The 15111-nt window shown below is 47.9% G+C and overlaps 1 protein-coding gene across 3 annotated transcripts in view; it reads left to right on the top strand.

The window, feature by feature from the left end:
- Window positions 1-15111, top strand: part of PLXNA1 (plexin A1) — an 812782-nt gene that overhangs the window by 552994 nt on the left and 244677 nt on the right. For all 3 annotated transcript variants that reach the window (XM_069643382.1, XM_069643384.1, XM_069643383.1), the window contains exon 10: window positions 3190-3390. In XM_069643382.1, the coding sequence (XP_069499483.1) occupies window positions 3190-3390 (201 nt within the window). The remainder of the gene's footprint in view (window positions 1-3189; window positions 3391-15111) is intronic.

Genomic DNA, 15111 nt, shown 5'->3' on the forward strand with positions numbered 1-15111 from the left:
CCCCTCGCCTCTTTTACACTAGTACCCCTCGCCTCTTTTACACTAGTACCCCTCGCCTCTTTTACACTAGTACCCCTCGCCTCTTTTACACTAGTACCCCTCGCCTCTTTTACACTAGTACCCCTCGCCTCTTTTACACTAGTACCCCTCGCCTCTTTTACACTAGTACCCCTCGCCTCTTTTACACTAGTACCCCTCGCCTCTTTTACACTAGTACCCCTCGCCTCTTTTACACTAGTACCCCTCGCCTCTTTTACACTAGTACCCCTCGCCTCTTTTACACTAGTACCCCTCGCCTCTTTTACACTAGTACCCCTCGCCTCTTTTACACTAGTACCCCTCGCCTCTTTTACACTAGTACCCCTCGCCTCTTTTACACTAGTACCCCTCGCCTCTTTTACACTAGTACCCCTCGCCTCTTTTACACTAGTACCCCTCGCCTCTTTTACACTAGTACCCCTCGCCTCTTTTACACTAGTACCCCTCGCCTCTTTTACACTAGTACCCCTCGCCTCTTTTACACTAGTACCCCTCGCCTCTTTTACACTAGTACCCCTCGCCTCTTTTACACTAGTACCCCTCGCCTCTTTTACACTAGTACCCCTCGCCTCTTTTACACTAGTACCCCTCGCCTCTTTTACACTAGTACCCCTCGCCTCTTTTACACTAGTACCCCTCGCCTCTTTTACACTAGTACCCCTCGCCTCTTTTACACTAGTACCCCTCGCCTCTTTTACACTAGTACCCCTCGCCTCTTTTACACTAGTACCCCTCGCCTCTTTTACACTAGTACCCCTCGCCTCTTTTACACTAGTACCCCTCGCCTCTTTTACACTAGTACCCCTCGCCTCTTTTACACTAGTACCCCTCGCCTCTTTTACACTAGTACCCCTCGCCTCTTTTACACTAGTACCCCTCGCCTCTTTTACACTAGTACCCCTCGCCTCTTTTACACTAGTACCCCTCGCCTCTTTTACACTAGTACCCCTCGCCTCTTTTACACTACTACCCCTCGCCTCTTTTACACTAGTACCCCTCGCCTCTTTTACACTAGTACCCCTCGCCTCTTTTACACTACTACCCCTCGCCTCTTTTACACTACTACCCCTCACCTCTTTTACACTACTACCCCTCGCCTCTTTTACACTACTACCCCTCGCCTCTTCTACACTACGACTTCTCCTTCTACACGACCACTCCCCACTCTAGCACAAAGTTGCCCACCACGATCCTCTGAGGACCCTTTCCCGCCCGCCCTCATAAACATCCTAACCTCAACCCGTGCAGGCAGTATTGCACGCTCAATCTTTAACTACTCCCCAACATCAGCAATCATCCCGGAAGTCTTAACAAGCTTCATCAAACCCCCTCCTCAAAAAACCTATGCTCGACCCACTCCTTCCCCAGAACTACCGGCCCATTTCCAACACCCGCTTCATGGCCAAACTCATGGATCACGCAGCATACAGGCAACTCTGCCCCTTCACTGAAGCCAACAAGCTCCTTGAGCCTGCCCAATCTGGCTTCAGACCCCTCCGAGTAGCGGAGTCTTCCCCAGTGTTCATTGGGGGATGACCTAAAAAAACAGCAGTGTGAGTGAGGAAAAGCAGTGAGTGAGGAAGACCTCATGGGAAATGCAGTTCTTCCCCTTTCACAGGACCGAATGTACCCCTCAGACTCGAACTCCACATTGCAAGCTAAGCTTTCCCGCTTCGATTAATGTATACAGTGCTAGCTAGTATGTTTCTGCAGGTATTGTGCTGCAATATGTAGCCTGCATCTCTCCACTTTTCAGCAGCCTGTTCTGACTTAAGCTGCACGTGTTGCTTTGTGAAGGCACTCCTGGGATGACACCTGGCGTTTATCCCTGTGTGGCGGCCTCCTTTATGATGGCTGCCTGCCACACTGAATGGCTTACGGTGGCTCCGTGGGCAGCTTCACCCGATATAGTGTTTGCAGAGGTCTCCAAGTTTAGTCCTCTAAACAGGGCTCTGCCACGTCTGGCTCTCTACAGTGCTGTAAGTGGGATAAGGAAATGGAGAGAATATTCAAACAAGGAGCAGTGGCCCGAGTGGGGGTGTGGCTAAATAGTGCTCTATGTGGCCTACAAGAGTGTAGGCGGCTTAATCAAGATTCACCTGCAGGAAAACACGTCAGACGTTACAAATATGTATTTTGGGCCACTCTGCATGGTCTCGGGTGGTCTTGTTTGCATCGGGTCTCCACATAAAACAATTCTCTTGCTCAGTTTATAAATAGCTTATCTAAAATACATCACTGCCCCACTCATATCAAAAATAAACATTCTGTAACTAAGCCACCGATAAGGAAGGCAAAAATAGCACCAATGAGGGTTCCTTGCTGCTCTGCATAAAACAGAGCATTTTGGGAACAGAAGAGTGAACATAGATGTTGTTTATACTTGACAAATGCATCTTGGATAGTTTTACAGGCATGCGCTCCCCCTGAGCATGTAATGCACATTGCACTTTGTACTAATTTAATTTGTCACCACACTTACCCTAGTAGTAAAATGTTTGCTAACCACAGACCATATAAACACATTTGTACAGCCTCAGCATTTAGGACGGGGCTGCTCTGCTCCAGCAGAGGATGACGCCTCATTTTCCTAAGCCTCAGTAGCCTGCAACACGTTTTCGACTCGAGTGCACAGGGAAATTGCATTTGGTGCAAATCTATGAGGAAATGCACAACTTGTGGCAGCGCCTGTGGAGCAGTTTAGACTGGTTGGGGTATTTCCCTGGCCCCATTAGGGTCCTGGAATACCAGATATTTTTGACCACTGCTTCCATCAGCCCTAGACATTATAGTAACTAGCGAGGAGTTATAGGAGTTGCATTCCAAAATATTTGTGTCATAGAACCCTGCTTTAGAGCCACAAGCAGGCCAGATTTTCAGTATAACCACTGGTTATGTATTAAGCCTAATTCAGATGAACTATATTTAAATGTATTTTCTATGGAAACCTTGAAAACCTGGGGGAATGGGGCTGTTGGGGACTTCATTTTAGACCCCTAATGTAGTGTAACCTATTGGCTAAGCTGTATGTTCTACTAGGCCTGGCAAGAAATAATGCGCCAAGACCCATTTCATTTTGTAGCAAGACCTATACATGTACTCAATGGTTCTCTTATCCTTCTCACCTTTCTCCTATTCTTCTTCTTTCAGGACTGCCCACAGATCCTGCCCTCCACCCAGATCTACATCCCAGTGGATGTGGTGAAGCCCATCACACTGACCGCTAAGAACCTGCCGCAACCGCAGTCGGGCCAGCGCAACTACGAGTGCATCTTCCACATCCCGAACACTGCCGCCAAAGTGACTGCTCTGCGCTTCAACAGCACCAGCATCCAGTGCCAGAACACGTCGGTAAGTCTCGGCCCTGCCCGAATTTCCCTAATTCGCCCCTCTTTTCCAACTGTTGTTACTTGCCATTTATATAGTGCCTTATATATCATTGGTATGATCTCAAAGCGCTGGTAGGTTGAGCACCCTCTGGAACCGTAGTTTGTCAGTAGAGCGTGTCGTATGGTGCGTGGGTGCACCAGATATATGTGCAGCTGGTGTCGTTGTTGGATGATGGCTGCTTCCTAGCAATGGGTGTGGTGCTGTGGAATTCAGTTGGATGTGTTCAGTCTGGTGGATGGACACCCAGACTGGGTTCTGACTACTTTAGGCCTGAGGAACGCCTATGCAAACAGCTAGCCAGAATGTGCTGAGCGAGTTTTTCTGTTCCCATATTCCTTTGTCTATTTGTAACAGAGGTCTACTGGCCTACAGAGAAGAGTAAGGTGGACATGTCATGACAGGTAAGTGCATCAGGAAAGGTCGGCAGGACTGGAAAGTCGGTCCATGAAATGTGACTGGCCCGGTGGCTTTCAACGCCCATTGGGCAATTGGGGCTTCAACTCACCGCTGTGAAACTTGGCAGTATGCCCAGTGTTTAGCGGGTGACCGGATTGGGTGTGCAGTATCTACATGGGCAACCCAGCCTCCTCCTGGCAGTGCGCTCGGCCCCTGTCCTTCTGGCGCACACTGATGATGCAGTGCTCCGTTCAAGTGTGGGGGCAGGGGTGGGCTGACTACGTTTTCAGTGGGCAGGCAGAGGCCTGGCGGTAGGATCAGACAGCCTTTAAGACTCGCGGAGGAGGACAGCGATCGTGCTGCAGTATCACCTACCGGCCCCACCTTTTGCTTGTTGTCACTTCTACCCAGCCTAGATTTTGGGGTGGTTCATGTGAGAGTAACAGAGGGGCGAGTGCGGTGGCCGGATGGGGATGGTGATTGGCGGCTGACGAGGCGGGCTAACCTCTCACCGGAGGGCTTCAGGCTAGTAGGGCTTTCGGGGGCCCTGGTAGTGAGATCTGGGGGCATTTGGTGTAGGTCCATGGTTGGTCTTTGGCCTCTTGATATTGCTCCCAAAGGATGTGGTCGGGGGGTACGGCCGCGGGCGCCCCCCCCCCCACCATGTGCTGTTGGAGTGCAGAGTGGGCCAATCTGGCTGGAAATTGCTGTTAGGCATCACTGATGTTGATGTATTGTTCTGGATTGGTGCTACCACTTAAATGTTTGCAAGTTGCTAATTTCTTCACCTTTGCAATTGTATGTTTCATTTTGTGTGTGTAATAAATGTGTCCACTTTTTACTTCCAAGAAGTGGTTTGAGTGAGTTTCTGGCTGGTGTTTACTGGCCTCTGCTCAGCCCACTGGGTTATGTTGACTTGACGTGGCTCGCCTAAATCACCGTTGATGATAAACTGTGCTTAGAGCTGGACTTTTGACAAGGACCAGCAATTACTACATTACTATGTTTTTAGGCAATTGAAATGTTAATGGGATGTTAGCACTTGCATGTCAGGGGAGTGATTGGAAGGTAGGAGGTGGTTTGGAAACAGCTCATTAGCACAGCAGTTCGAGTGTCTGGTGTTAGCATTGACCCTTCGCCAGAAGTCTCTTTAGAATTTGTAAAGAGGTTAGATGCACCCAAACAGGCAGGTTTGCCCCCCTCCCACCCAATAGTCTCTTGAGTTAGCTCTTCTCCATCATTTAAAAGGTTAGCTTAGCCCCCACCCATGAAAATGTAGTCTGGTTGCACCCCTGGACTAGTCTCATCCACCTTTTCTGTGAGGCACCGGACTATCTGGACATCTCCCTAACTTCCCTGCGTTCCAGTTCATCTCGGGACTGGCCCTTCGTGAGGGGGTGTTGCCTGTCCAGGCAGGTTGTTGACAGTCCTGAGTTTTGTGGCAGGATTTCAGTGTTCTATCTTAGTCCCTCACTGTTGGGACTGATTTGCTGTACTCTGACCCGGTGGACAGATGTCTAGAAGACTAACCTAGTTTAGTGGCAGGTAAAACTCTGGGAGCTGTAGCCAAACAGGTTCAAGGTAGCAAAGCAAGTGTAGTCTCAGATGGGGTGAGCCTGGTAAGGGGTCCTCAATGAGTACACGCAGTGAAAAGTCAAGGAACACACTTAGACAGTTAGAAAAATACTTATTATTTATAGCCATATAACACTATGAAAAATGACTACTAGCATGCAAAATTATCACACAAGACTAAATAAAAATATACAATCACTGGAGTAAGGCAAAATACATGACAAACCCCTGGAAAGGAAGGTCCGTATTAGTATGCAGCACTCCAGGTCCGCAGAGCTACGACACTAACTTTAAAAGTCCATCCTTAAGATGTATGGGGCCTTGTTCCCAAAAGGTTCCCAAAGTTCCACACAGTTTTGTAAGATGGGAAAAAGTTAGTGGAGGGTGTCTGGGGTCCAATGAAGAGTTCCAAAGTGTTGAAAACAAGTTATCCTAGCTAATAAGTGCCCCCCACTTTCACGATACCCGCGCGTGCAAGCAATGGCAAAGCCAAACAGAAATCTTTTCAAAAGTCACCAAACTTTTAAAGGGGAGTTAGGGGTTCAGGTAATGTGAAGACAGTGTTAAACTCAACACAGACAACAGATTCAAAGTTCAAACTAATGTATTTATTAACTCAAATGTCAGGATGGTTGAAGGCCTAACTTGCCCTAGCCTAAGGTGCGATTACCGTACCTGTGTTATGGTTTGCTTGGTTTCTATTTGTTAGCCTCTTGGCTTTGCCACAATGTATTCTCTCCTTTGCCGTTGTTTGGCCTTGCCGCAATGTATTTTCATATAGTTCACTTTGTGGTGGTTTTTGTTCCTTTGCCACCTTATTTTCTTGCTCTCTTGTAATGTTCCATACTTGCTTTCTTTTTTGCTTCATACGACTCATGATTTGCTTTCAATATGCCAAATTTGAATTTCACACATACTTGTCATCAAGTCACCTCTTTGCCAAAAGCCTTCTTTTAGTTCGTTGTTCAATTGTGATTTTTCACTCTGCCGCTTGCACAAAAGTTGCAACAAAGTAACCAGACTAATGGAAACAATGTTTCCCAGTACTGACAGCCTGGAGGACATGCCGGTTTCCCTATGACAACATGAGCAAAAGCCTATGCAGTGAAGTGCAAAAAGGGCAGGTCAGATTCAACAGTAAAAAGTGTGGGGGACCATAAAAATTGAGAGAAAGGGGCTGTAAAGAGAAATCTTCCTTAACACTCACCACAAGCCCATGTGGCTGTCAGGTTTGTTTTTGCATCGTGATTATGATATGATATATAGCGCCTATACACAATGTGTTTCAAAGCGCCTCAAGGGAAAATACAATGACATTCTTACAGGCCATGAACAGTAAGGGTGTGAAATTAACTATCGTACTCGGCCTGACGACCTTTCAGATAGTGCAAGAGCTAAGACATAGATAAGGAAGGGAGGGGAGAGTGGGAAGGAAATGGAAACAGACAGGCGACTACCGTACTAGGCCTGATGACATTTATGGTAGAGCCGGAGAAAAACAAAAGGTGAGGGACTATCGTACTAGGCATGACAACATTTCAGATAGTGCTGGAGGGAGGGGCTGGGGGAGAGTAAGGGGAGCAACAGACGAGGTTGCTATCATACTAGGTCCAGGGACAATTCTGATAGAGTAAGTGCATAGAAGAAAGTAAGGGCAGAGGGGAGGCGAGGAGAGAACAGAGTGTAAGCTGACAACATTTCAGATAGTGCTGGAGGGGGCGTGGGAGGAAAAAAAACAGTAAGGGGAGGGGGAGGAGACAGACGAGGTTTCATACTAGGTCCAGGAACAATTCTGATAGAGCAAGTGCATAGAAGAAAGTAAGGGGAGGAGATAGGAAAAGGGAGAAGGGAAAGGAGGAGAGAACGGAGAGTTAGCAGTCAAGAGTGGAGAAGGAGAGTGCATACAATTGCAGAAATCAGTAGTAACACATAATGTTGCAATCCAGGATACAAGTTGAAGTCCAGCATGAGAGTTGAGAAAGGGTGACCCACCGTGAATGAATGAAGTACATAAAAGTCAAATCCTGCATTGGCCACAAAACGGCGATGGTGAAACGAGATTGTATCAGGACAGACTCCTGCAGAAGTAGGCTTGAGGGGGCAGAGGGGGTACAGGGTAGAAGAATCGAGCAAAAGAGGCAACACCTGTGTGCGAGAATGGTGGGGGCACAAGGGAACATCACGGGGGGCCCAGAGGGGGTAGGGATGGCCTGTGGGGACAGAGGGAGTAACATGTGTTGGTGCATGCTTACCTGCTGTCTGAGCACGGGGTCGGCACTTGGGTCCTCCTCGTCCGAACAGGTCCAAACAGGAATTGCCCTTTTCTTTGACTGCCCTTTTCTTTGACTGCCCTTCGCTTTGGACACCCGGGCGAGAGACGCCCTTTGATCTAATAGTTAAGAGCAGGAAGGAAGAGGCAGGGCTAAGAAGGTGCGTGGTGCTTAGGCCACGTGAGCTAGATCCACTTGCACCTGCTCCCCAGCTGTATGTAGGGGAAGCCACTTTCTTATCACTGGGCAGACCGGTAATGGTACAGAACCGGTTTAATCTGCTTGACTTTCAGTTATCTGTTAAATTGTTTATGCGGCAGGGGAAGGGTGGGGGGGTAAAGTGGGAAGGTGTAATAGGTGTTTAATATTAAGGAGGTGACTCTTCCGAAAAACTGTCCAGACCTTCAAAATATGCAGTTTGACTATCCAGACACTGACTTGGCAGTATAGCAGTGCCCGAAGGCCTGGTCCGCCTGGCCAGTAGGAGCGCCTTCCATGGTTCAAAGTTTGCAAAGGTGGTAGTTGGAAAACGCAGTTACAAAATGCTTTCAGGGTACAAAACGAAGATTAGCAGTGATTTAAATTGAAGAAAAGAGTCCAGCTACTCGCCAATCTAAGCTTAAAGTGGACCCGAGCTCAGCCAGGACGGGATTGAAAGCCGCTCCGACGCTGAAGCTCGGCCGAGGCTCATTGGTGCATGCCAGGTAATATCAGACTGCGCCATACTCCCTTTTCACAGTTCTCCATTTGTCCAGATTTCTTTCCCCCGTCTCGCTATTTTTGTCTCAGTCTCTGTGTCCGTTTCTATGTACCCCTCGCTCACCCTACACTCCCACTTCACCCATGTTCTCGGACTCTTGAACACTCTGTGCACGTCTTCTGAGGCTGGCCTTTGCAGGATGCTGCGCTGCAACATACCTGTGGTTCCAACCAAAATCTGTGTCACGGTTTACTATGAAGTCATTCCCTTTACATGTGGTTCCGTCAGCATGAACAACCATCTCTCAGAGGCTCCTCAAGTGCAGATTGTCTTGTTATGACACCGGTATTGTGATGAGCAAATGGTGGCAGGCTTTGAGGACTTTGAGGCTTTTTGCAGACAATGACTGCACAGTGAAATTAAATTATTTGCCAAGGATCACACACTTTGGTCACACACATGGATTTGGGACTTTGCCGTCTCCTGGGGGGGGGGGGGTTAGTCCTGCTGGACATGCAGTAATTGTGAACTTCCTGTGGATGGGATTTAAAAAAAGAAATAAACCAGCATCGGACTGGTATAAAATAAAAATATGTATTTCCATGCATAGATCAGTGGGGGGCTGTCTGGTGGGACACAGTGCTGCTGGCTAACGAATAAAACCGGCAAAAGGGGCTTAGTCGGGGCTCCTCGTCCGCTCGTTCTCAACCAGTGTGGCGGCCCCCCGCACCTTATTGCCTAAATAATGACCCTTCACTTGTAGCACACAAGCTGTGGTGATGCTGGGTTTGCAAGTTGGCATCCAAAAATGTAGCGGCTCCTTTGCTGTCACTATAAAATCAAGAGAGGGAACACCCCCCCCCCCCCCCCACTTGTCAGAGGCATGTAACCCATAGTCATGCGCTGCTTTACTCCGTGCATTATCGAGCAAATACTGCACGGGGTCACCCAGCCTATAAATAGTATGGTTTGTAGAAAAGCAGCAGTATTTCAGAATTCCCCTAAACTCTAACGAACCCCCAAGTGTGCCACTGCTCTGCAAATTAGCAAACTCTGCGGAGGGATGTTTTTGTGAAGGCTCTGGAACCACGTCCCTCTAAATGTGCCTAGAGTGGGGGTGGTTGACTCGCGGTGCGACTCGCGGTGCTGTACCAGGCTCTTCCTTCAGGTGTTAGTACACCAGATACAGAAACATTCAGAGTCATGGGGTGTGTAGCTCTTACTGGCCCTGGTAGAAATGTCAGGTTTCCCCTTGCAAAAGCTTTCTACTGGATCCAGTTGCGGTATGTGGGCTTTGACATCCTCTGAATGGTGAGGAGAAAAGGCCAGCTGCTTCTAGTTGCAGGTTGAAACTTGTTGTTGGTTTCCATTATTTTTAAGCATTTATTATGTGTAGCCCAAGATCCACAAACATACACTGCAGCTGGATCTGGTTATGATAGATTATTTATGATGCGCCTAATACCGAGAGGTTTCGAAGCACAGATCCGGAGATCAAACCTGTGTTGTGCTCTGTCATCATGCTCCCAAGGTGAGCACGTTGCCCTTGAGCTATCCTCCTGAGACACTAGTGTAAATCGTGTTTTTAGTTTAATCAAATAACCTTTTACAATGGCAAAACAGTGATTAAACCATACAATATATTAAATAGAAAATTACATCATTATCAATACATCACTCATATTCGAATAATTAATGCAATTCATTAGAAGGAAAACCAGTTTAAAAAAGACGAATCCTAACATTTAAATATTAAAAGTTAAACAAAGTATTAAAAGAACAGATCAAGATAAGAGACTGAAACTAATCAAGTCATCTTCCATTTTCTGACAGCGCTATCCCTAACTTCCAACTTTCTCATCAAGTTGTAAAATATGTTGACACCTACTCTCACTAACTATTGAGGTAGTTGGACCTGCTAGACATTCATTCCAAAGATCCTTCCCTCTCGCGCGCTAGTAGAAATGTACAAAGTTACCAAAATAACAATTGTTTTGCATGAAGAGCAGGACATGTCATTACTTGACGTTTAATCATTTCTTGGGCGTCGGTCCTGTCGCAGAATCTACACTTATTCGCCTCGTGGGGGATGAGCCCAAACCCCCCCCCCCCCCCAAGATTTGTTTATTCAAGTGAAGATTCCACCTGGATTTCAGGAAGGACTTTCGAACTAATCTTCTCTGATCAGATGGTTGGGCACGGTTCTACTATCACTTGTCTTTTGTGATCATTTCTAAAATAGCTCGTGGATTTTCAGTGATTAAAATCCAATTCCTGCTGTACAGACTCTGCTTAACCCGCGATGGGTTACCCATAAGATCCTCCTCCGTCATCCCCATCTGACTCAACTCAGCAATATTCAGCAAATTCTCGTAAAGAAACGTTTGTGCTAATATTTACAAATCGGAGTATACAGAATTCTCCAATGGGCAAATAATGTTCTGATAAAATGATAAATTCTCCATTTGCCTCTAGTAGTAATAGTTAATGCCCGGGCCATATTGGTTTGCTATCAATGGAACTAAAATTTCCTTCGACGCCAAGTTGTGCCGTATAAGAGGTAAAAATTTGAACCATAAAAATTGTACTTCTGTTGCCTAGAGAAATTTTGGAATAATCGTCCCTTCATAAAATCTTACGGTAGGGAGTAGCGAAAACTTGCCATATCTGGATCCATCCCGGCTCCTCTGATTCGACAGTTATCGCCAGAGTTCACGACCTGCACCTGCGACTTAGGGGGTTTACTGAGGATGGGAATTCTCAAAGAAATGACATCACCCACCCTCTCCAAAGACTCCGTTAAGATGCACCATTGAAACGGGGCCCCTCTTTTCTTCAGGTACGTACGTTGCATTACCGTAGTATTTTGTGAATTAGTGTTCATCGGACGTTGTAAACCTATTTCAGTGCAGTCAAAGATGAGAAAATCACCTGCAGAACTCATCCATGTCACTGCAAGGTTATTCAATTTAGGAGGCACAAACGCAACTGCATCCAAATGATCCGACATGTACAGATTAAAAAGACAGGGGAGGGGTCCGTATGCACCCCTAGAAGTCGGAATTCTTCTTGTGCGAGCTCCTTCCTTATTTAGTCGACCCTGCACAACTGAATGCTTGTGAAATCCACAATGAAGCGTAGCGTTCCATGCGGTATTCCCCAGCCCTGAAGCTTACACCGCAAAAGACTCCGTTTGACACCGTCAAATGTGGCAGTACGGTCCATGGTAGCAATGCACCGATTTGTATTTTCTTAATCCAAATCGTGTTTCTACTGGTATTTCTAGAGGGGGGAGGAGGAGCTTTTGGTCTTTGTGCGGCGTGCCTTCTAGTTCGGGAGGATAGCTCAGCGGCAACATGCTCGCTTTGGAAGCAAGAGGACAGGGAGCACCACATGTTCGATCCCCGGGTCCGCACTTGGAAACCTCTGGGTATTAAGCACATTATAAATAACCCATCATCACCCTGTTACCTGAAATAGACCCTGTAAGTGTGGCAATTTTTGGTTATTCGCAGGCTGTGCGTATTCCAGCATCTCAACTACTTAAACAATATTTTCAGACAGAAACCTGCCGGCAAACTCTGGTTTATTGTGGGCTACTCTTACACGCCCTCGCCCTCCTCCCCATCTGCAGAGCTTTTTGACGCTGCCTGTTTTGAAGGGTAGCCCAGTGGGTTGCGGTGTGATTGCTCGCTCGGTTGCCGCCCTTCTTTTAACAGAGTGTTGCATGACGTGTGTGTTTTTTTTTTTCTTTTGTTTTGTTTTTTTTTGGCTCGAGTCCATTTTAGTTTTAGGTTCCTATTTAAATGCTGCTGGTCCATTTCTAAGCGGTGGGAGAAGCCTGCTTCCACTTTTTAATATTTGTGTTGATGGTAAAATGTGTCACATGCTTTAAACACATTGCAATGAATTTAAATACTAATTATGCAAAAAGTGTCGATTGTATATGCCCATTCTTAGACACTGCTAGCATCATTTGTATTAATGTTTGAATGTGCTTATTAGCCTTTTAAACAAATAGAAAGTTTGCACAGACCGTAAATAACACTTTTACTAATTGATGTGCATTTCATATAAACAGGCAACGATATAATTTAACGGGCAGTGCGATATTCTCTTTGTGCACCAGGCATCACCGCCCAAGCCAGCTGGAACGTCCCCAGGCTACCCAACTAGCTGTGATCTCATTGTTCCTTTGGCCACCAGATGGCGCCAGAGAGCAGGTGTTGCCAGCTTTTGGGACAGTGCTGCCTCCTGTATACCCGGAAGGCACGTCCCAGGTTTTAGTGTTTACGTCCTCTGAGCTGCCTCTTGCGACCCCTGTTAGAGGTTGTACAAAAGAAATATTTTTTATCGGCGCCGGGTAGTGCAATGTTGTGTTTCGTACATGTACGTGGGTCATGAGTCTGTAAATGAATGGCACGTCGCTCGCGAGTTTTGTGCAAAGCAGAGGTGTGGTTTAACGTGATATCTGCAGGCTGACTTCACAGTTGTGGTGCGAGGAAACCCGTGCTCAAATCCCGGCTTCCACCCACATAACCAAGTGGTGTGATACTGGGCAGATCTCCCGGTCTTTACAACACACTCGTTGTGCTTGACATCGGCTTCTCAGTAGAAATGAGTGGCGCGTGAACCGCTGGGTGTGCTTTACGTAACGTGCAAAGTCAAGTAGGCGCGTTACAAATGCCATATCATATTAGATCATATCAAGTGGGGTATTTTACAGGCTAGGTAGTGCCTGTATAAGCATGCATGTCTCTAGCCTTTGCGAAGTGCCTATCCGCCAGGCTGTGCGAATACCGACCTACAGACCCGTTCTCGCGCCATTGATCTGCGCACTGCGGTGCGTGCTCTGGCCGCGGCGATGGATGGATGGATGGATGGATGGATGGATGGATGGATGGATGCGGCAGTCTCATTTCCCGGTGGCCGGCCCTCCACTGGACCACGTGAAAGGTGCACCCATACATAGTGCTGCCCTGCTCGTCCGCTAATAACATTCCTGCTGGATATTCAGAGTCCATGCTGCCTGGGTACCTACCATGTACGGGTGCTAAGCAGAGGACGCAGGAAAGGCCTCCAGGCGTTTACGCCAGTCCGCGGAGCTTGAGTTTACGCCAAACCATAGGCTCTTGATGGAGGTGTTTAAAAGAAGGTGCACCGAAAGACATGCACAGGTGTAAAAAGGTGAATTAATTCGCACGGAAAGCATCACGCCCCTTTCCCCCCCAAAATGGGCAGTGTGGGGGTTCACAGGAGCACCGCAGTCCTGGGCAGGCTCCAGACATTGGCCATTCAAGTCTCGTGCTTTGGGCTAAGTTCAGCTCCAACACCTCGTATCCTTTCGTCCAGTAGACTTGGTCCTCGATGCCCATGGCGGGGGCATGGCACGCCGCTCTACGGGGCAGCCTAGGCTCTTGAGGACCACTACAGTTCTACTGCTATAAAGGCATGTCAATGTAACAGTGAGCCATGTATCTCCGGACGAGTGGTGGCGTCTGCCCCACGTGCTCTTCAAAGCTGGTCCCGGGAGCTCCTGGATGAAGCGGACTGTAATGGCGCCTATTGGAGAATAAGGCAAGAAAGTCGCAGCTTGGCCAAGTGTTGGGTTGGCAAAGAGGCATTGGTAGCCACCAGAGTTCTCTCGAGCAGGTCGTCTCCATGAGGACACGTCCTGTGGGCTAGGTGGCTGTATCCATAGTACTCGGGCCCTGCGCCTATGTACTCTAATGAAGCTTTAGAGCCCGCACCACAGGGCTTTATTGTGTGGTAGGCGGGCGCTGCCGTGGTTAATGGTCCAGAGCCAAAGGAGAGGGTGCCTCACGAGGGTGCCGTTCTCTGAACACACAGTAGAGTCTATGGTATTGGCTCCAATTTGTGTTTGGGGGGGTGGGAGTGCACTCACTTGGGGCTTCTTGTCACAGAACTTGTCCGGGTTTTTCTTTGCCTGATGCCCGGCGTGTACACATCACAAAGTGAAGCTTGAAATGCAGCCTTTACGGGTGGTTAGGGCCCCAGATCCAGGCTTGCTGATTGGCCGAGACCTGGGAATGGTGGAAAGAACAATTAAGCATGGGAGACGGGCTTCTATGAGTCGTTGAAGGTTGAATTCTGCACTTTCTGATGATCCAGCGAGAAGAAACCGTGCTCTCATAGCTCGAATACCATCCAGATGGTTTAATTGCCAGGATGTGTGTTCTGGTCGAACATATTGCTTTTGTTTTTTCAAGACCCCAGTTAACTGGCCTATAAGCAAATCAGATTCTGGCCCAAACTAGTCTTCTGTTCCCTTGAATCAGTCAGTGTCTTTACCCAGGTGTTGCCAGCCTGGATAAAGCTACTTCATCTGATGTCAATGAGGTCGGGGAGGGGAGGGGGGTGGGTTCCCAAGTTCCCCATCATTCTTCCCAACCAACTGACCAGAAGTTGTGGGCAATCGCGGCCGATGTACAGGTGGATTGTCGCGGGTAATACCTTCTGCCCCCCCGTTGAGACCACGCGCACCCTCGCCAACAACAAAAGGGTCAGTCATGTACATCAACGTGGCCAGCATGACTGCTGGGCCCCGAGACACATTGGCAGGTCTCTGATGTGCTGGATTGGTCCTGCATATATTTTATGCCCTCGTTTGATGCTTAGAATCTCTGTGTGCACCGCATCCCTGTCTAGAATCCTGATGTCTTTGCTCTGGCTGGCTTTAGAGGTAAGATCGTTCTGCAACAGGGAGCCGAATCGAAGGTC

The sequence above is a fragment of the Ambystoma mexicanum genome, chromosome 2p, assembly GCF_040938575.1.
Source record: "Ambystoma mexicanum isolate Mex_15411 chromosome 2p, UKY_AmexF1_1, whole genome shotgun sequence".
Classification (NCBI taxonomy): domain Eukaryota; kingdom Metazoa; phylum Chordata; class Amphibia; order Caudata; family Ambystomatidae; genus Ambystoma; species Ambystoma mexicanum.